The sequence below is a fragment of the Strix uralensis genome, chromosome 21 (assembly GCF_047716275.1).
Source record: "Strix uralensis isolate ZFMK-TIS-50842 chromosome 21, bStrUra1, whole genome shotgun sequence".
In the NCBI taxonomy this organism is placed as follows: Eukaryota; Metazoa; Chordata; class Aves; order Strigiformes; family Strigidae; genus Strix; species Strix uralensis.
In genome coordinates, this window is record NC_133992.1 from 7928133 (window position 1) to 7949963 (window position 21831).

Here is a 21831-nt window from a genome sequence, read left to right on the forward strand (position 1 = left end):
AGATGGCAAACCTCCAAGGAGATTTTTCTTGTAGTCACTCTCCCTACAACCCAGCAGCCTGTTCTCAAAATTGTTTGCTTACATTTCTTTTTTCCCAGTTGGAGTGGATTTTAATTTGTCATTTTTATTTATTTAAAGGCCCCTCCTGTGGTACTGTAAGGAATCAGGAAAGCAGAGGAACTAAACCTGTTCCTCCAAAAACATAAACCAAACATTTTCCATTGTAAAGCAGAAATTCCTGTTTTGTGCTCTCCTGTTAAGAATCAGGTCTGCATTTGCAAAACAACCCAACAAAGAAGTGCCAGCTCCACTGAAATACTTTGTCATTCACAACCCAGTGGAAGCGAAGTCAACTGTAGGCCTAGCAGCAAAGCTCTAGGCTTACATTTAGACAATAGTCTAAACAAAGCCTAACCTAGCACCAAACAGGCATCTAGTTTTTACACAGGAATTTGCAGAATGTTTCTTTTGCCCTTTAATGTCACAACTGCCATCTCTGTGCCTCTGAAATAGCTGTGTGATGGTTTTTCATTTTACACAGCCAGAAATTCATGACACAAATGGGTAAGAGGTGGGGATTCAGAGCAAGTGACACTTGCCATCAGTCACATGAAAAGCTAATGCAGAACAGATGCAAAAACATGTCAATATTGGCGGAGGACCTACCTGGATGACAGCAGCTCAATTCTCAATGTCACCGTGAGTGGCATTAAAGGACAAAATGGACTAACCATGATCCTGAAGCCACATAATATTCCTATAATCGGCTTGAAATGCACTGTCAGTCAACAGGCAGCAGATAGTAAACAGTTTGGCAAAGCTGTCCAAGCAATAATCAGGCTACTGTGAAAGAAATGACCAATACTCACAGAAATGACCCAGTATAACCAATCTCACCATCCCTAACAAGCTCTCCAGATGTAACAGTATGAATGCTTACAGTCACTTCCAACGTTTCAAACAAGAAGCCACTCCCTCATGTTCTTAATTGCCTCCCACAGCAAGATAGACAGGGATTTGGAGTCTCCACATTCTTAATAGTAGAGAAATCATCCCATTAATTTTCTAACATTAAGTCTACCAGACTTATTTTATAAAATTACTAGCCTAACCAGAGTCCAATAATGAGATGAACTGTTTGGAAATAATATTTTGCTTGGAGGAAAAAAAGAAACGCTGTTTTCATCTATAATACCCATAAATCACTTTATTTACAGACTACAGCTTGGGGACTCAGGGCCAATCTAGTGATAGGATTTCTCTTCTATTTGCACCATGTCAGCATCTGCTCTCTCCATGCAAAAACAGAAAGCTGCCCAAGGACATTATAGCACTTTCACCCCCCAAACCACCCATATCCCAAAAAGTCTGCCTAGTTCAGTTAGTTATAAGCACGCCACAGTTTGCATTTCCTACCATTTTAGTATTGAAAGTGTTTAGCTGAATATATGATAACACTGACTGGTAGAGCAGCTCTTGTTCAACTTCCAACAAATATAAAACACTCCTTTATTTGAAAAGCTGAAGTCAAATGCTCCAAGGCTTCTTTTGGAAAGTGATCATGCGGCAAAACGATGAGCATACAAGGTGAACACCAGTAAATACAGTCAAAAGTATGTCCTCCTCTCCCTAGACATGTTCCTACTGTTCAATTACACTGTGGTAGACATGGTTTGTTAAAGGATTTTCACACGCCTAAGGAGCCAAGTCTGGCAGTGATATTTTTTTTTTATTTATTTAAACATTTTACTCCTATATATACATAGTGCTTTTAAAGAGCAGCTCTGATTGTGCTGAATTACTGTATCAAGAAACAATCATCTCCAAGGTAAAAGGTAATAACCAAATATGAGAAAAATCACAACAGGAAGAAATTATATTCCAGATATGAGAGCAAATGACACTGCTTTCAAAGCATGCTAGGGGCTATACAGAGCCCACTTATTGCAGATAAGAATTCAGATTGAATTTTGGAGGTCTAATCTCAAATACAGAGAGTCATAATATTCCTGGGGGTAAACAGCTCCAGAGAGCATCAGTGTTACAGGAGGAGGCTTCTTCTACCCAATTACCATCACTCTTACTTGAATTCACATCTTCTGGTTGTGTATTAACACAACAATCTTGCATTATCTTAACCTTAGTCTATCATTTTACCTCCACAGAAGCACAGGCCAGAAAGGGAATTCCAGAGTTCAAGCCCATTCTCTTGCTGGATCATAAAAATCACAGCATAGCCATATCACACAAAAGGTCACCCACCGGGACCTGATGCAAAACAAGGAAAACCAAAACAAGGAAAGCAGGCAAGGACACAAAACAAACAAGGAAAATCCTTAAACAGAGAAGGAAAATCTTTGAAATCATCAGTCCATCCACTTAAGTGCTGTTGATTTATAATGATCTTGATTCTTATAGCTCGATCTAAATTTTCAATAAGTATGTGTCATTTTATTTAAAAAATACAACCTACATTTGAATTTCTGAATAAGAGCACAGATGTACACAACGCTTTGCATGTTAAATATGTGGCTTTATAGTGGCTTAAATTTCACACGTGCCCATCTTTTCAATGGCAAATCTGTTCTGACATTGCTTATTGTTACAGGATCTAAAAAATACGGAGACACAGAGAGCGCCTAACATGTGAGTTTTGATAGCAAGCAGGCTATCTACAGAGAGGCTCAACAGACAGAGAAGGAAAAAAGAGGCCGATCAGTCGTCAGTCAGACTCTTTCTAATCAGGTTGAAATGCTTTGCTGCGGAGAGGGGGGGTTCAATCTCTCCAATCCACATTCCCAGCGCTCATGCTGCTTTCTTAATTAGCAGCAAGTGGACAACAGCTGTCAGTAGCCTGGAGGCCAGAAAGTTATCAGCAAAAAGGGGCACGTGTTAAGCAGAGAGACATGCGGGCAGTCACAGAACAGGTCTGTTAAATGCATGAGTGGTCAATACACGCAAGAGATCCGGCCGCGGCCGAAATGGCATCCTGACACACGGCCTCGTACACTGACACCGAGAGGATGCTCTTCCTGCTGGCGTTAGTCTGGTTGTTTTAACATATGACTAATTGCAATTCAATTTTATTTTTTTTTTTAGTATTCCCATAACAGGAAAATTTAAACTGAGAATAGAAGGAAATGGGAAGGCCATCCTAAAGTCTCGATGAAAATACATGGGGGTCAATTCAAAGACACAATGTAATAAAGTCTTCGAGATTGTTCCTGAGGTTTTAAGCATAAAAGTTGAAGCACAGAAGAGAGGGGGGAGAACAGATGTTTTACTTAAACAGCAGAGAGAAACTTTAGCAGAAGATACAAACTTAATCAGAGGCAACTAGAAGCCATAACCTCAAATAGCACAGAAGAAAAAAACCTCTAATCAGTCATTATTATTTGTGTATTAAATCCTGTGAGTCCAAGTCATTGGTTATGACCTTATTACACCACATATTGGACTAATGTGGATCAAAACAAAATTTCTGTCCTAAAGAGGTGATACCCTCTGGTCAAGCCATGTGCTTATCTGACAACACAACTGTCTGACTCTCTGGATGATCAAGAAATAAAATAATTGCTTCCCTGTTGGATGTATTGATTACTGTCATTTGTGGCAATGGGTGAACTCAATGCAATTGTAAGCAATAAAATGTATTATTAAAATTTCCCACTGCCCATTTGTTAATGAAAAATTGCCATCACCCTAACTTCAACTTCTTCAAAAAAGCCAGGCTTCTTTCAAATTTGGCTTTAACCTACCCAGAAAGCATAGATTTGGAGCAGTTTTCTGATGCCTCTCCGGCAGGCTGCAATTCTGCTGGTTCTAAATATATACCAGCTTTCTGAGCTTGAACCTACACAAGGGAAGCTGGGCTGAAGATGGAAGCATTTCCCCAAGCTGCCAGTAGACTAGCAACACATTTAAAAACCCTCATCAAATTAAGTGCTTAATTACAACTCAGACTTTGAGACTCTGGAAATTAGGATAATCTTCTGGGAAATTTATTAGTCTCCTGCAAAAGAAATTGCAACATACAAGCCAAAAAAAGCACAGAGCTTGGAGAGAGTTAGCCCATCAAATCACACCTTGTACTAGATTCCTCACCCTAATTCCTGGAGAATATGAGGTGAGATCCGCAACTTAATTTCAGATTCTTGAGCCTCCATGAAAAATTAGGCTTCACATAACCAGGAGGCTAAATCATGAACAGTAGTCTCATGTAAAAAGTCGAGAAGAGTTTGTTGAGAAGAGTTGATGGAAAGCTAGCTGTGCATGGACCTCCTCACACTTGACTTGGTGAATGTACTAGAGGCAGGGCCACAAAGGGCACTGCTTGGAGAAGATCTCAACATAGCCATTTGCACAGCCACCTAAATTTTGCCAGCATATCGTGGCTCCAGCCTTGCCGGCCCGCTCCGTTCCTCTAGGTGGCATGCTCTGTGCACACAACGTTACCTGCATCTTCCCACAAATGGAGAGATGCCACCACTACACAGCACTACCACTCTCACTACCTAATGAGATCTCAAATGCCTTAAAAACAGGAACTAACAACCCACTCACAGGGTATACAGCTCCAGTGATAAACTGAAAAGCCCACAGAAGCTTATGGAGAAGTAGAGATCATCTGACCAAAGTAACAAGTTAAATCATACCAGTAAATGAAACAAAGGCAGAAGTGGTATTCACTATTCTCACATCACTATAGCCAGCACTTTCCATCACCACCCATCATGAAGTCAAAAGCACAGAATAAATGCTTGCACAATGCTCTAAAAATGTAAAGCTCTAGATAAACACTAAGCATTACACATTTTCCTTTTTGATTCATGAAATTATTGCCTCAAGGGAAACTGAATCTTGTACTCAAAATAAGACAGAACATCCCACATTTCTCACTGCTACCACCCTCACGAGCCATGGCCTGAGAACCACATTCAGCAGTAAGAGAAGCTCTGCTGCTTGGGCAAGATGTGTACGTATGTTCCTTTGCTGTGACATACGTGTTACTGTTTGCTGGCACATCCCTATACATCTCCAGGACAACCCCGTCCCATCAAAACCTTATGACACAGGCCCTTAGACATGGTGCACTACAAGCAACATGAGTGTGTGCCTCAAAAAAATTGTCAACTAATAGAAACAAAGGGCAGTGAGAGGTGACAATGAAGAAATCATATCCTGGTATCAAAGGCAACAAGGAACAATACAAAATGAAAAGCAATTCAAACACAGAGCTCAAACGTAGAACGAAGGAAGTAACTGAACTTGGATTGGAAGTATCTCAAAGGCTGAGCTAGGAAACTATTACGTTGGGTTCCCTTGTATAACACATCAGCTATAGGTGAAAGGGTTTTCCCCTTCAGCAGCTTATTTCTGCGTACTCAGCTGTCAGACAGGTTCACGTTTGGAGCACAGTACTTCTTGCTCACACTTTTTTTTGTGAGCCAAAGGTCAGAAGTTCTGCTATAGTCACCCGTACCCAGGAAGAGCCCACCAGAGCCCAGTGCCTCCTCTGCTGCTCACAGCTGGCACTGATCAGAGGTTCTGGGACCAAAATAATAATTGCTTTTTCCAGAAAATGTCAACTACAGAAATTCACTGAAATGTCCACCAAAAAATTTGTTTTGAATTAATGGAAAGCTATGAAAAATCTATGTATCAGTCTCAACAAAAGTCAGTTCTGCAATTAAAAACGGAGACAGACAACAATAAAAAAGTCCCAACTTACTGATTAGAAAACTCAGGACAAGGAGACCACTATATTTCAAGTGTGTGCCCTGTCTGCTATGCGCCTTGGTAGAAACCCAGTCTGAGTAACACTGGTGCTACAACACTAGGAGATGCTAAAAGCCACAGAGCCTGTTGAGATGTTCACTTACAGAGACAGAAACTGCTACATTAACTCAACATGAGGATAAATCAAATAAATTTGTACCCTGGAGCAAGTGTCTGGGGAGTGTCCAGACAAGCCTTTACAAATATTGACTAGCCTGAAGCTTAATACCTCTCTGTAAACTATCCTACAGCTTTGGTGCCATAAGAACCAGAAACTTTTTCCAATATAAAATTCCAAGCAAGTGAAAATATTAAAGCAGTTCTTGATACAGCTTAACCACACTTTGGTGCTGATCATTTAAGCTCATGTTGCTTCCTACTGATATTAAGGCTTTCACAAGATTTTTCATATGGCTTACTCATAATGAACAGCTGCTCTGGCAACTGCTGGAGTCAGCATGTACTTCCTGCCTTGAGAAAAAGTCATCAATATATCTTGGTACAGAAAATCATACTCTCTTTAAAACAATTCATGATAGGGTTTATATATCAACTGGCTACATGCCATCGACACTCCCTTAAACAATGGTTACACCCTCTATACAGCTAAAAATGAAATAGCTGAAAGGGAAGACGTTTTATACAAGTTCCCAGGGTAAAACACATCTGAGAAGCACTGGTCTGGGACTGACATTGTTCTACTAAAAGAATAAATATCTGAGTCCAAATCATGTTTCCTTCATCACCTTCCCAGACTCGCACAAGAAGAAAATCCATCTGAGCTTTCCTTTTACACTTCTGGTGCTCTCTAACGGAACAAAATCCGAGCATTTTATAAAACTGTTAAATAAATTAGAAGTGCAGATTATGATTTACCCTTTTGTTAACATCACTTGTAGCACCAGTGAGACCATTTGCCAGCTAAGGAGAGGTCTGAAACTCTTTCAGTGTTGACTTTACGCTGAATACAAACGTTGAGTGATCTGCCTGTACAGTGAGTCCTCAAGCCCTCAACCAGAGCTCTCCTCGCGTAGCAATGCTGCTTACAATGCCGCCACAGTGAGACAGGGTGTCAAGACAAACATCATTGTATTAATTGCATCTGTTGATTAACCAGCCCAAGAACAGCCTCGTTTCAATCATAGGCTTTATAAGACAGTACTGAAATGTTACTGTGAGTGTTGAGATGGATGAGTCAATAGATAAAAAATACAAAAGCATTTGTAAGGAGACTCTCGCTGGAGTAATTTGATAAGCTGCACAGCTACACAAAATGATGGTCTTTATTGACATAGCTTGCTCATATAGCCCTTAACTTGGTTTTATGTTTCAGTCTTATTTTTTTACAAGCTTTCCAGTCAAAGCTAGACAAACACATATGTACTGTTATCTTTGCAAAGGTGAAAGACAGGTAAAGGTGAGTAACCAATCTGAAAATAGTTTAAAAAGTCATATTAGGTATTAATCCTTCTCACTTGGGGAGTTTACAATGGCTCTCCTCTGTATTTTGGAAGCTTTTCTTGACCTTGTGGAGTGAAAGACCTTTCAAACCAGCAGGTAGATATAACACTGGGGGCTCTGGCTTCAGACCAACGCAGGAAGCACTGGCCACACACCACCACCAAGCCTCTCCTTCCACTCTTACTCGAAATGATCTCTGCAGTGCCACGTAAGGTCAGTAGATTCAGGTTACTGAAAGAATGACATTTTAAACCTGATCTCTCTCTCATCCAAAACCATCTGCAATTCATCTTTTAAGACTGAGATTATTCACTCTGGGGGAATTATCCACTAATCAGTTTTTATCTCTAAACTAGATCCTCATGCTTGCAGCTAGTCAAGAGCTCAGTCTGGCAGAGATTTTGGTTCCCTCTGCTCTCACCAGAGGCCACAGTAACACAGAACAGTCTCCCAGAGGACAGGCTTTAAAATACCTTTGATGGCAACTCCATGACAGAAGGAAGGTCTGTGCTAAGGAAACCGCCACCAATTTACCAGCCAACACTTCACGTAGCCAAGGTACAGAGGCACAAAGCAAGGCTTCAAGTTATAAATCACCTTTACTGGGCTGGGCCTTAGTTCTTTACATATTCTTGCACAGGGAACTGCTGTGTGATGTTTTGCCCCATCATGATTTTTTGAATTAGGATAAAAACTAAGCAAAACCAGAATGCACAACAAGAAAAGGAGGTAAGGACTCCAGTATCTCTCCCAAAATACACATGTACAGAAAGACATCAGCACTGACTTTTGGCTCTTAAGCACACTTGCTCACTAGCCTGGCTGCTATTCTGTTCAATATTTGTCACAGTCAAGTGTGAAACTCAAGAGAAGCATGTGGCCAAATGAGTCAATACCCTGGTTTCTGCAAGTCCTTCTCCCCTACTTATTATAGCTCATGCTTTTGCTATAGCCCTGTCCCGGTCCAGCAAAGCATTTTGTATTGACTGCTCATTTGCTACAAAAGCAGTTCATCCCATTCACTTGCCTGTTCTATGTACCAGCACGAAATCCATTTGCATCTCCATCTCCCAGAGCAGATATCCCTGTTTTGCAGGGGCTTCAAAATAAGATGTGCCCTTCATTTGCAATTATCATGCAAAAACCCCCCAAAATCCAGGCAGGTAAGTTGCCTCCTGCATTTCACCCAGAAGCCAAGGCAATTACTGCAAAACTTGCAGTTTGCATCAGTAAACACAGCAATGTAATAATTTTGGTTCATCTGATTTTCCATTTTGAGGACTATGTAAAAACAAAACCAAATAAAACTCAACTGGATTTCTCCCGACAAGCAAATTGTTGAACTGGTCAAAAATCGTATTTTACCTACTGCAAAAGAGAAATTCTGGAGATTCTTCAGCTGGTATGATTCAGGATAAAGGGCATTTTACAACTGTACAAGTGAGAATATTTTGGGAAAGAGACATGTTTTTAATTCCCTCTAGTTCATTCCATAAAATCTAAACATCATAGCCTAAAATAATCCTGACAGACAAAGCCAGCCAGACCTTCCTATCCAATACAGTACAACCAAGTACTGAATCAAAACTATTCTCTACCCCCTCCTTCGGTAAAAGAGCAGGGATGGAGAAAAAGAAACCATTTACACAGAAAAGCAGAAACCTCTCCACCCAGACCCATTTGTTTTACTCTGCAAGTATTGACAGATGAGTAATGAAAACTCTGCTGCAGACACAAGCTCTTCTTCAAGGCAGCATCAGTTAATAAACCACAACCACAGCTGCAAAAATATTAAGGAATTTAACTGAATGACTCCTTCAAGGGCACAGGATTGCAGGAGGAGCCAGTTCTTGTGCTTTGTTATCATCCCGAAGGTTAAGATCATAGTGTGCAACATCAACACAAACCAGTGTTACTTTTCTGGGTGTAAGAGCTTTGAATAGCAATTTCATTAAATGTATACTACTGAGTGCTAATAGTTCTAGCATGATTTTTTTTTTCGCCATTATGATAATATTTCAAAGTTAGTATACTATGTTGCCAAAGCTTTTAGATGTGAAGTACCTCATCTGAGAAGTATCAACTGATAAAAACAAATGAAAATAATAGTAATAATAAAACCCACAGCCTGTTAGCTCTGCCCTCAGGACAAGCCACAGCACTGGTAATGTTGCTAAGAATGGTGTTTTGCATGAGGTTGGATGCCAGATTCAGATCAGGACCTCGATCAACTGCCATGTTAACAGCACATGTACGCTGGAAATGATTGTAGAATCAGTTATGCTTTCACTTGATGGGGAAACTTTTTTGGATATTGCTGGTGGATCTCCAACAGACTAGATGACCAATGGCTGTAACCTTAGATGCTATTATTTATACCAGCCCTAAGTACTTACAGAACTTGAGAAATATCAAAACAATGACATAAGCCATCAGCAACCTTCCAACATTGTTTTTGTTGTTACTAACACTCTTACACACCTTTTTGCCAGAGACTCTCAGGATTTATAGATAAACTCATCTGCCCAGCTGCCAGAAATAATCCCTCAGATGTTTCCTTGGTTTCCCCTTCTCTATCATATTAACTTCAGCCAGAACAAAAAGTGTAAAATATGCACTTGAGTGGTAACCCTAACACAGATAATTGTGGTCAACTGCCAGGTAAGCAGTTTTTCCTTACTCACATAGTAAAAAGCCACAACAATCCTGACAACCCCAGGCAACGACGTGGGTTACACCAGTGTCTGCTCCGAATGATGGTTTTGATCCCTCGGACCCTGGCAGTCCCCAGGCTGCCAGCCAAATGGAAGCTCAGAGAAGTTCTCCTGTGTATCACTTGCGGTATACCTGATGTCTCCAGGGAGCCCTACAAGTATTACAGTGAAATGTACACCTCAGATTTGAGGTCTAATGAACAAGGCTGTAATTCAGGATAAAACCGAAGAGTAAGAGCTGCCAATGCATATTTAAAGAATTTATACAAGGGCTTTCACCCGAGACAGACAGGAGCAAAACCATCTTTGTTTAAAGACTACCTGGAAATACACACAGACAGTAATGAGAACCAAATTCTCTCTTTGCGTGGTTTTTAAGGATTCGTTTGCCCTGCCATTTTTACCTGGATACTTTGGCTTTTAACAGCAACCCACCCTTCACTGCCCTGCATTGGCTCCTCTGAGCTGTCCCTGCAAGACAGACATACTTGCTTTTTTCCAAAGGGTGTTGTTTTTCCTTGGCATTCCCCATTCCAGGTCAACCAGTTCACAATTCAAGTAGTCTTTGTTCTAGCAGCAAAGGAAAACATTTTTTTTTATCAGTGTTTTTACCTTTCAGCCAATGATTTGGTATCAGGCTTGATGGAATGCAATACCTTGCCCTCCCTGGACTGATCAGCACAAGAGAAAGCAAAGAAATTAAACTTTAAAAGGTCTAGTGCCTGTTTCATCTTTGGGAACTAACAGCAAATTAGATAAAAATGTTGCCAGCTCACAGACCCACCACCAGTATCAGAGTTAACATTAAGCAAGCTCTTGTAGGCATCCCTGTTGTGGTACGTAGGGTTCTCTCAGCAGTGACTTGCATGTGAGATGGGATTTTTTCAGAGGCAAGGGGTCTTATAACCCTGGTTTCCCTCCTGGAGAGTCACACAGTCTGAGGGGTGAACACCATGGTGTTCAGCTTCACATAACTATAGTATCAAACAATATCTAAAAATCTCTTTGAACAGCTTCCCAAAAGGACAGAAATCTGCCCAAGGCTGGGATTCATCTCTCCTAAACTTAGCTGGGTAAGTGCTAGGTGTTAAGGTCTACGGTAGTCATAGTCACCACAGGTTTTTCCTACAGTCTCTGGTGAAAGACGGGCATTTCCAAAGCAGTATAACCAGTATTAAATCCTTTTGACAACTGCTGGAATCCACGAGGGACTAGAAATTATCAGAACAAAAATGATACATAAATAAAAAATGTTAGACTTTGTATACACAAAATTGTATCTACTTCAGTATAGGTGTAATTTTGAGCCAGCTTCACAAAATTGACTAATTCTGAGCAAGGATATTCTCAAATCACCATAAATCTCTTTTATGAATGTATCTTACCTTCATAAATCTAGAGGCAAAAGCTTAAATGACACAACCAGTTTTTAACTAATGCAAGTGTCCTGGTGCAAGAAGTTCAGTGGAGAACGAAGAGAAGTTTCTAGGCAATAAAGAATTCCTATCTGTTCATTCTTAGATCTTGCCTATACATGAAGGTTGAATCAATTAATCCAGCTGAGGTTAAACTAGAGTACCTCACTGCATAATCTTCTCATATTTTTTCAAAATACAGTCAGATTTATCTCATGCCTGTGAATTTTACAGTGCAAGATAAACTATGAGACCAGTTTAGACTGACAAAATGCCTGTGCCACTGAATGAGCATAAGATCATAACCTTAGTTAAATCATCAAACAGCAAACTACATCATCAAGGTCTTATTTAAAAAAGTATTTTTCTATGAGCAGCAAAACTAGTGAAACTCTATCTATTCTTCTTCCAACAGAAGAAACCTTACTTCCCAAATCTCCCTTGGGACCCCTCTGAACAAGAAGCACCATGTGTGTTAGTGATTCTGAAGTGACACCGGATGGCCAAACGCAGTGTGGGACAGCTCCATTTTCCCTTTTGCCATAACGAAGGCACTATCTGTGGTCTCTTTGTTTTACTCACTCTTCTTCAGAAAACATGCAGAAATTCGAACAACTTTATAATATCAATTCATCTGAAAAGTTTGACTGAAATTGGCCAATAGGTCCAAGAGTTCTAACAGAAGATGAGCCTTCACTATTTCCTTATGAAAAGATACTACTGTTTAAGTAAGAGAGGTACAGATGTAAGAAGCAAGCTTACCTCTGAGCAGATGTGCCAAGTTATGCTACAAGACTCAGCGGTCCTTTAAAGGGATACTGTACACCTGAATATCACAAAATTGCCCATATTTGAGAGAGCTCGTAAACCATGCACTTTAAATACCATTCTTATATTCATTAGAGCATTTTAATAGGGTGGTTCTACAACTTTCCAAAGTGTCTCTCCTGTAAACTACAACAGACCAGACTGACAGAGCAGGGGACAGAAGTGCCACTGTTTCCAGTGACAAAGAGCAAACAGCTATTCACAGAGCAAACAGAAAAACTAAGCTGGAAACAGAGAAACTCCCCACCTCAGTTTCAGTCAGTTATAGTCTCCTAGGTATTGCTCATAAAGATACAAAATTATTGTTTTAAAAAAAGTCATGTGACTTTCAGATGCATAATGTTTTTGGGTACTGCAAATTTCTGCCATAGAGTAGCCCTGGAGAAGCAATTCCAAGCAGTAAAAGAGTAAACTCAAACCCTGTGCCACTCTTACCATGCTCCACCAAAAATCTGGCATCAGACTTAACATATGATTTCATGTGACCTTTGCATGGATATTTACACAGACAGAGCACCTCCTGCACAAGCCAGTGCTCTACATTTTAAGTCCCTGTAAATTCATAGGTGAGCTCTAACTAGACCTGTTGGTAGACCTCCTTAGTTCCTCAAACTTATTCTTGTATATAACTCTGTTTAAAGCTTCTTCTAATTAGAAAAGCAGAAAACATACACTTAAAAAAATTGGGATGGAAAAAATATATCCTAACAGGGGTATTTAATTTCTTTGATATGAAAGCTGCAGCACACATCACGCCCAACGATGAAATGAAAGGTTGTATTGTTAAGCAAAAAGTGGATGGGAACCATCCGCACTTTATCTTCTCATACTCAAATTGATGAACTTAAGTTAATACAGGTAGAGCATAAAAGGATAATATATCACCCAAGGAAAACAGTGTTTTAAACAGTATTGTCCGGCTAACCAAAGCCCACTGTCGGATGGATTCACTGAGCACTGCTCTCTAGCATTGGTTGGAATGTAGTATACAACTAGAACTAAAATATTGATTTCCTGGGTGCCCTTTATTACATGATATTTGGTTTGTAAAGGAAACTTTCTAAATATGGAATTAATCCCTGAGGCTGTTTTACCACCTTTTGGGCAGTATGGGCAGGACAGATTGGTAGACCAAGAAGCACAATAAAACCATCAAAAGGTAGGGGATAAAACAATGCACGCCGTACATTGCGAACACACTCCTTTTGCTCCCGTTTTAATTATCAAAGAGTACCTGCAAACTACAGTTTAACAGATATAGAACTACACGTTCAGACTCTTGGTAAAATTCTATCAAGGTTTAATCAACCAACCAAGCTGCAGCATCTGCTTACTGCAACTTTACCAGCTATGGGTAACTATTCTTTGATTTTAACCTCTACTGTTTTTTTCCTTTCTTTCCAGAAGCCTAAAAAGAAAATTCTCATCTGTTTTCTTTCCAAACCCAAGATTAGTATACATGTGATGGATGAAATTAAAGATCATGTTTAGAATATAAATGGGACTGGTTTGGTGAATATGTTAAGTACACAACAAAGGGCATCCCCACATGAAGCCTTCAGAGAGAAAGAATGAGAGCATGAGAGTGCAAGCAAGCTTTAACCTTTCTCCCTCAGCACAATAATGAATTAATATTTCCTTAGAGACACTGATGGCCACACCAAGATGTTAACTTCAATCACAAAACGCACAGTATTTTCATGACACCAGAAAAGCTCTACACAAAGCAGCAGAGACCATCACCCAAGTAAAGTAAGATAATGCAAAACATGAATTTGCTTAATTCAAAGAGCCTCAGCCCCATAATTAAGAAATCTCCTCTTTGGGTGCCACCCATGCTCAAACAACCCTCTCAATAAAAGGAGAGCCAAAAAAATGAAATAAACGTGAAACCAAATTGCTAGCCAAGGCTTAGAATCTCCATACAGCTCTTGTCAATTCTTAAGTCTTTTAGATTACTTTCCTAAATATGATAAAATAGAAAGCAAGCGTAGGAGAATCGATTCTCCTAAATACCGCCGATATCCCATCTCCCACCACTAAGTCAATGCTCTGATACAGACCATCTTTCTCTTATACTTGTTCCTATTCACCTCTTCCTTGCTCTCAACATGAAAATATTATCTTACAAACTCCAGAGGGGGTGAGCTATGGTAGCAACTAAAACAGCACACAGATTTAACGTCAAGAGACTTTCAAAGGTGAAGCGCTTTACTGAACTATGCAACGCAAATAAAAGCAGACTAATGATCTGATCCATCAACTATCTCAGGTTGCTTCACAGAATATGTGGGGACATAATTTCTCACTCACACAGATTAAACTGTTTGCTCTCTCAGTATCAATGTCACGCACCATAAGAAGAGGTCGGAAATGTATTTTTAAGAGTGGATGCTATGGGTCAGGTAGTACAGCTGTAAATTTGTCAGGCTGCAGCAACGTGAATAGCAGAACTGCAGAACATTCCTTTGGCAGCACGTCCCAACCTGCAGGATTCCTGCAGCTTTTCCGGATTGCTGAAATTCATCTTCTGTCTCTTTGCCTTGGAACAGATGCCCGTGAAAGCTGCCGGGAGCCTCCTCCTTGCCCACTTTCCATTTCTGTTATCCTGTCCTTTCCTATCTGCTCTACTTGCATGCAACTTAGCCCCCCATTCCTTCCTCTTCTAACATCTGTGGGTTGGGCATCCTCTCACTTTTTTTCTGGTCTTTCCAATCATTCCATAACATCTCCACTTGTGATGTCCCTTTTTCCTTCTCTGGTCACCTTTTCATACACCTTGGGAGTTCTGTCGCTGCAAATTCAAACTTGCAAAGGTGAATAAATCTAGTTTTCCTCCAAGCAGTTCTCCTTTTCCCCCTAATCTCTAATAAAGCACTGAGAATGACACACTGTTCTCCATCACCATCCCCTCATCCCATTATGTCCTACAATATTTCCCAACTGTACACCATGAAAGCCAAGCTTTGGTTATTTAGACAAAACTGACAAATAACAAAGCTAATAATCTTGCAATAGCTAGGTGATTTTAATACTCCTTCCATACTGCTTCCATGACAATGGCTGAATCCTGTAGTTTGCTAACATTAATAAAGAAAAAAAGACAGATGTAACACCAAAGCAGAATTTCCCAAATATTCAGGTACCTATAGCACAATAAATTTTCAATTGTTTTCAAAGAGAAAAGCCTACTCTGTCACAAATTGAAGAAGCTGAAGGATGCCTCTCCATGCACAGCTTTTTCTTCAGATAATGTAAAGTCTCCATAGGAAGAATACAGACTGGAAGGATTCATTTCACTGCTAAGCAACAATACACAGAGGTCAATAGCTCTGCAAACTCCAGATCTCTAGTTTCAGCAGAAGAATGTTGTGATGATTTGCCTTGGAAAATGGAACAAGTTATATCCTCTACATGTATCCAAACTATGCAAAATGATGGGTGTGGTGAGGAGTACCAGAGAGGAAGGCAGCTATTAAATCACCTTACCTGTAGCTCTGACATGTAATTTGTTGTTTTTAATATACTACATAGTTTCTGGAGTTTTATCTGGCACAAACACAGGAGATGCTCTCTATCATCTTACCTTTGCTGCGGTACAAGTATCTTCCAAATGTGATGCTACGGTAACAAACAATTCCAGCTATCACCTCTCAGTAGCCCAACTGAGAACTGCCTAGACATCTCCTGCAATACACATAACGACTGAGTGCTTGAAGTAATCTGGTTAGCCATCAAATGCCTCTGCCAAGGAAAGGTGTAACAACTCTCTAGTTTCTTTAAAATAAAGTCTAGAAAGTTAACACTTCATGTTCCTCCACTTGCAGTTAAGATGCTGCAAGCTTCTGTATTGAATGCTCTCCTTCCAAAGGATTTGTAAGCCAACAGAAAAGCTCATTTTGCGAATACTACCCACAGGCTTTCAACTTTGGAATAAATAAGGCGTTAATGTATATTTTTTTAAAAAGACTCACACCTTTGCATCAGTGTCTATCTGCACTTACAGAGTTATCAGAATATCAGCTGAGGTCTCAACCGCAATTCAGAATCTCCAGAGATGGACAAAACCCCAAGGAAACCTGAAAAAGCAGTTACAGATTGACTCCCCTCCCTAGAAACAAATACCTAGGTTTCTTCCACTCATGCAATACATTGCAACAAGTAAAGCCATGCTGACAGCCTACAGGTCCCTTATAAATAGGAAATGTTCTCTGCAAGTGAAGCAACAGACCTGGATGAGGGACATTTGTGTTAGGATCCTGACTGACAGGGAACTTGCACTCATCTCTCTGCTTGCCAGGAGGTTAGCAAGAGCCAGTTAGAGTTACCACCACATAAAAATCACACCAATAGATATATTTAGTCATTGCGGTTCAAGGAAAACGATTGCTTGCACTGAAAATAAATTTAGCAATTGTTTCCAGTTTCTGCTTTTTCACTGACTAAGGCACAAACCAGCTGCTTCACATTCCAGCAGACTTCAGCTGTCTTTTTTCTCCACTCCTTGTCCACTTCCTTCTTACAACTGCTAAGACCATCTCAGTCTTGCAGCAGTTATCCCGCAGGCTACATTTCTGAACATTCGTCTTGAAGCTATGCAACAGAACACCTGTCAAACCTAGGACTACTTATAAAAACCCACAAAATTCTGCTCTTTGTGCCATTTTGTAGCAAACACTAGTGATCATCTTGTACGTGTATTTTGCCTCCTCACAAAACTAGACTGAATTGTTGATGCTTTTTAAACAAGTTACAATAAAACACACATGTGATGTCACTGTCTGAGCAGCATATAGTAGGAAACACAGTAGGTGCTAAAAGCCCAAGTAAGGAAAAATTGGAACTGAATTGCCTTTAGGGTTGTGAAGTGAGTCTTTAGAAGAGTTTAGTTTCCAGATTCCAGGACAAGACATTCCACAGACAATTTTTACTTCATCTGAAAACCATCAGTAGAGCAGCACTTACACTCACCAACTGCAGAAATCCAAACCTTAAAGCCCTCACTTATACTGAAGAACGTGGTACAGTGGTGAATGCACAACTGAATCGAGAAGAGTTCTGCAAGTAAGTCACCTAAGCATAGCTCAGACAAAAAGAAACTGCACACAACTATACAGGTGTAAAGAATATGCAGGAAAACTTCCACAGGATGATCCAAGGGATGATGACAGTTCAAAATATATCCTCCCCAAAAATAAGATCCCCAGGAAACTTCACATTAATACAAAAACATTCACAGATGCACAATTCAGAATCACATAAACCGGTGCGAAGGACTCTGGACAAACATTAAGCTCCTATAAAGATGGAAATAATCTGGCGTCCTGAATGGTTTCTTCTATTTTGCCATTTTCCTTAACAGCAGAGTTCTCCTGGGACTACCCCTAGATGTTTATACCACCAATACTAAAGGATAAAACTTCAGAGATGAATTTGCTTATCAGGCAAATGCTCATGAGTAAAAGGTGAAGACAACAGCATTTTCAGTCTGCTGGGAATAACTACATCCAGTTGAGTCCTGAGCAGAACGGACATAACTGACTGCACTGCAGGTAGCTAACACTTGAAACAGTTATCTCAAAAAACCTTCAGCAGACAGCTATTGAAAAAGCAAGCTTACAAGGAATATGAAAACCCTGCAAGAAATTACAAGATTAAGATTGAAAACATTCAGTAAAAAAAAAAAACCTTTGAAGTATGGCACCCATATGTTCTTTGGTTTTAATCAAGGGCATTCTTGAATGGACCTGCTTCATGGAAGAGCTTTTGTTTTAGACCTTATTCTCCCTGAATGATGCAGAATAGTTCAATTCCCTGGAGCATGTAATCCATCAGGTAAATAAATACGGGAATTCATGTATTGCCATGGTAACAGGAAACCCAAGCAGAATCTGTGACCTTCTCTACTCTTTCTTGGCATCCCTGTTTTGGATTTTAGATCAAAACTATCAGACTAACTAAGGTGAGGCAAATGCTTTCTGAAAGTAAAGATGCAAAGTCACAGTTCTAGAGTAAAAAAACCAATGTTGGATGCCATTCCTTCTCTTCAAGTCAATGAGGGTTCTCCTTTGAAAAAGTATTTGCAAGTCTCCTGGCTGGAGCCTAGCAAGACAGGAGGTCTAATACTAGTGAAAACAAAATATGCCATCTTATTCTACATTACCAGATGGCTCTCATTCACTCCAAAGCAGTGCCCTGAATTGCTCTACAGTGACCCTTCTGGAGGGAGCCTTGTCCGCGCTTCCTTGGTGGACAGGATGGTAGCTGTTATCTCTAATCATTTATTATTGTTTTTTATTAAATGCCAACAAGGTGTTTCATTTAAGGACCCAGGGAGCAGATGTATGTAAGATCTCTAGGGATCTAACCCTGTAAGGCAACACTTTTTTTCCCATCAGCCTGACTAGATGGACATGAGTCAAACCAAAGCCCAAGCCCATTCCAAAGTTTGTCAAGATGGCTTGTAAATAAAATAGGCTGTTGCCTGATAACAACATCATGGGTTTTGCATGTATTTCCGTTCCCATAAGAAAAAAACCAAATTCAAACGTACACAAATACACGGACCTTAGACCTCACAGCATTTGTTTCATGAGTCTGTATCCTTTGTTCTGCTACTGTATACATTTTGACAAATATTACCCCAGAATGACTGCCGTATTACAGACCGTGTTTATGCGGTGACGCTATTAACTGGACTGTTTGTATCAATCAGAAGTTCAAACACTCAGACGTGGTGATCAAGACTGTACGGCACTGAAACAGCTGGTTTCCAGCCCTCTTTCCCTCCCCCTCCCCTCCGGTGTATATTTGGCCTGGATTTCTTTTTTTTAAATACCCTTCTTAACGAAATGAAAGTACAAGCAGTTGAAAGAAGACAGTTTCCCAGATCAACAGTTTCTCTTGTTCAGCAAATCATCACTACGATACACACGCACGAGACAGAATGCCTCTGCATCAAGGCTTCACCCATTGCATCTTCAAAACTACATTTACAGCACTGACCTGGGGATGGATCCTGCATGATGTCTTGAGTTCTTCAATGGGAGTTCAGTGTGTTGCAAGGTCGGGTCTCTAGGTTGCGCAGCGTATGATTTTTTGTATGGTATTTTTGGCCTTTCTGTTCTATTGTTTATGGAACCACACTGCGTTTGTGTGTGTCTACAGAGTCATCTTCCCGCGTTTGAACTCTTCACGCTGCTTCGCTGGTGTGGAGTTATATTTACTATTCTCACAGGGTTATTTACTGCACGCGAATAAACAAAACGTGATCACTTATTTATACATCCGTAATTACTGTCTACAGCGCTATCAGCATTTACTAAAATCCCAAGCCAAATTCACCTCTAGCATAAACAAGTGGCAATTATTTCAGAGCTGGCCCCAGGTCTATATATGCTGCTAACACCTTCCTTACTCGGTTACCCGCTTCCCGGACAAACAGTTGCAGCAATATACCAGTAAGCATTGAAAAGACATAGCCAGAATCCCAAAGCAAAGCGTTATATTGCGATACTATGTAAGGGATCGTGCATCAGATTAACCTATGGTATTTCTGGAGTAACATTTGTCCCATGATGTGATGCACACTTGTTAGACAGTAACTAAGCGCCGAGAGCTGGAAACATGCCTACGTACTGCACTTAAAAGCCGGCTGCCAAGCAGCCAGTCTGCTCATCCCTGGAGGCTGCTCCAGAACCCGTACCACAGGAGAACATATTCGCATACAGTGAAGCGCAGAAGCCAGAACAAACCAGGATCGAATGATCAAAACCAGAAAGCACAGCTACCAGCTTTACTCCTTTGAAACAGGAATCTTCCCTAAATCGGTGGCTGCTGTCCTGGAAAGCCTGAACGCTGTACTTCACACAGCCAGACTCAGACTGCTACCCTACGTTCCCCTGTAGGAAGCTGCCTAGCTATTCCTTACAATGAAAAATACAAACCAGCATTGATTTTTCTCTGCTAATTAAATGCAACATAATTAAACTAAATAACTTCACTGCTTGATTTGCAAAACACTAATTGAATCTTTAAACATACTGCTCCCGCTACACAGAAAAACATCTAAAGTGACAACTGAGAACCAGACACGACTCCAGAAGCACAGAGAGACAATATGATCCGTGCTTGAGCGTTTCCTTGTGAGGGCTGAAGAGATCTCAGCAGCCTCCCCCCCTGGCTCTGGCTCTAGGCGAGCACCCCGGGCTGAGGGGAGAGCTTTGCAAGATAGGAAAAAATGAGCAAGTTCCCTCTGACATTTGCCCACGGACTCATCTTTTCTGATCTTGCACAAACACCAGAAGAGGAAAGTTGGAGAAGTTGCAATTAATCATTGCGTGTAGGCCCCAAAGCGTTGCAGCGCCCCGGCTTTGCTGATGCTTTGCTACATGGAGAGGACGGCAGGGGTGCGGGAAAATAAAATAAAATTTAGAAAAAAGGGTACGGGGGAGGGGGGAAAGGAAAAAGCAAACAAGACAAAAAGCCCGACCCAAACGGCGCCCGGGCAGCCCAGGACCACCCCCTGGCAGCGCGGCGGCGGGGGCGCCGGGCAGAGCATCCCCCCGCCGCCCCGGGCCCAGCCCCGGCCCCGGCCTTGACAGGAGCCTCCCGCCAGCCCGGGGCGCCGAAACCCGCGGGGCGGAGGGGGGGGCCCTGCCCGTCTTCCCCCCCGGCCCGCCGGGCCGCGCCAGGCCCACGGCCGGCACCTCCGGCACCTCCGGCGGGCCGCGGCGGCGGCGGGGCGGCGCTGAGGGGAGGGCGGCGAGCGCGGCCGGCCCGGCGGGCTCCCCCCGGGCCTCCCGCGGCGCCCGGCCCCTCTCACCTGCTTTCTCGATCTTGCCGGACATGTCGGAGCCGGGCTCGGCGCTCAGGCCCTGCCGCGCAGGTAGCCGGCGGAGCGGCCGCGGCGCGGGGCTGCCAGCCGCCGCCGCCTCCCGCCTGCTACCGGCCGCGATCCGGGAGAGGCGCTGCGCGGCGGCGGCGGCCTTGTGGAGCTCCGGCGGCGGCGGCGGCGGCGCAGGCAGCGCCCGCCCCCCGCCCGCTCCGCCGGGCCGTGAGGGGAAGAGGCGGCCCGGGGGCTCCCGCCGCACACGCGCCGCCCCGGGCCGCAGCGCCGCCTGCCGACCGCGCCGGGGAACCGCCGCCACGGCCCAGCGGGCGGGGCGGGGCGGGCAGGGCCGCGGGCAGCGCCCCGCGTTCCTCCGGGCGTGCCGAGGGCGCCGGCACCGGGCAGCGGCGGCGCCTCAGGGGGGGCCCTGTCAGGGCCCGGCAGCGCTTCAGGGGCGGTGGCACTGGGGACAGGCGGTGCCCTCGGCAGTGCCCCCCCCCCCGCCCCGCAGCGCTGGCGGGGCCGCGGCGGGTGCTGGCGGCCCCCGCAGGGGAACCCTCGGCCCTGGCGCCGGAGCGCGGCGGGACAAGGAGCGGGACTCGGGAGGCCGCGGAGCCCCGGGCAGCGCGGCGGGGACCAGCGGGCTGCTGTGGGCCCAGCTCCGCTCCCCGGGCCTCCGCCGAGGGGATGCGGGAGACCCGAAAGAAAGGGACGTCTCCAGGGGCAGGCCTGGCCCTCTCGGGCGGTTTCCCCCCAAAATGCCATCCTGTGTACGCGGGTCTGGGGAGAGCTGGGACCCGCCGCC

General features: G+C 42.7%; 1 protein-coding gene across 8 annotated transcripts in view; it reads right to left on the reverse strand.

Moving 5' to 3' along the window:
• Positions 1–21227, reverse strand: part of RAPGEF1 (Rap guanine nucleotide exchange factor 1) — an 89305-nt gene extending 68078 nt beyond the window's left edge. For 7 of the 8 annotated variants that reach the window (XM_074890783.1, XM_074890782.1, XM_074890780.1 and 4 more), the window contains exon 1: positions 21021–21227. In XM_074890783.1, coding sequence (XP_074746884.1) covers positions 21021–21045 — 25 coding nt within the window. In that variant the 5' untranslated portion in view covers positions 21046–21227. Of the gene's footprint in view, positions 1–19201; positions 19443–21020 lie in introns of all 8 variants that reach the window. The other variant, XM_074890778.1, reaches the window with a different exon arrangement.
• Between the last annotated feature and the right edge of the window lie 604 nt (positions 21228–21831).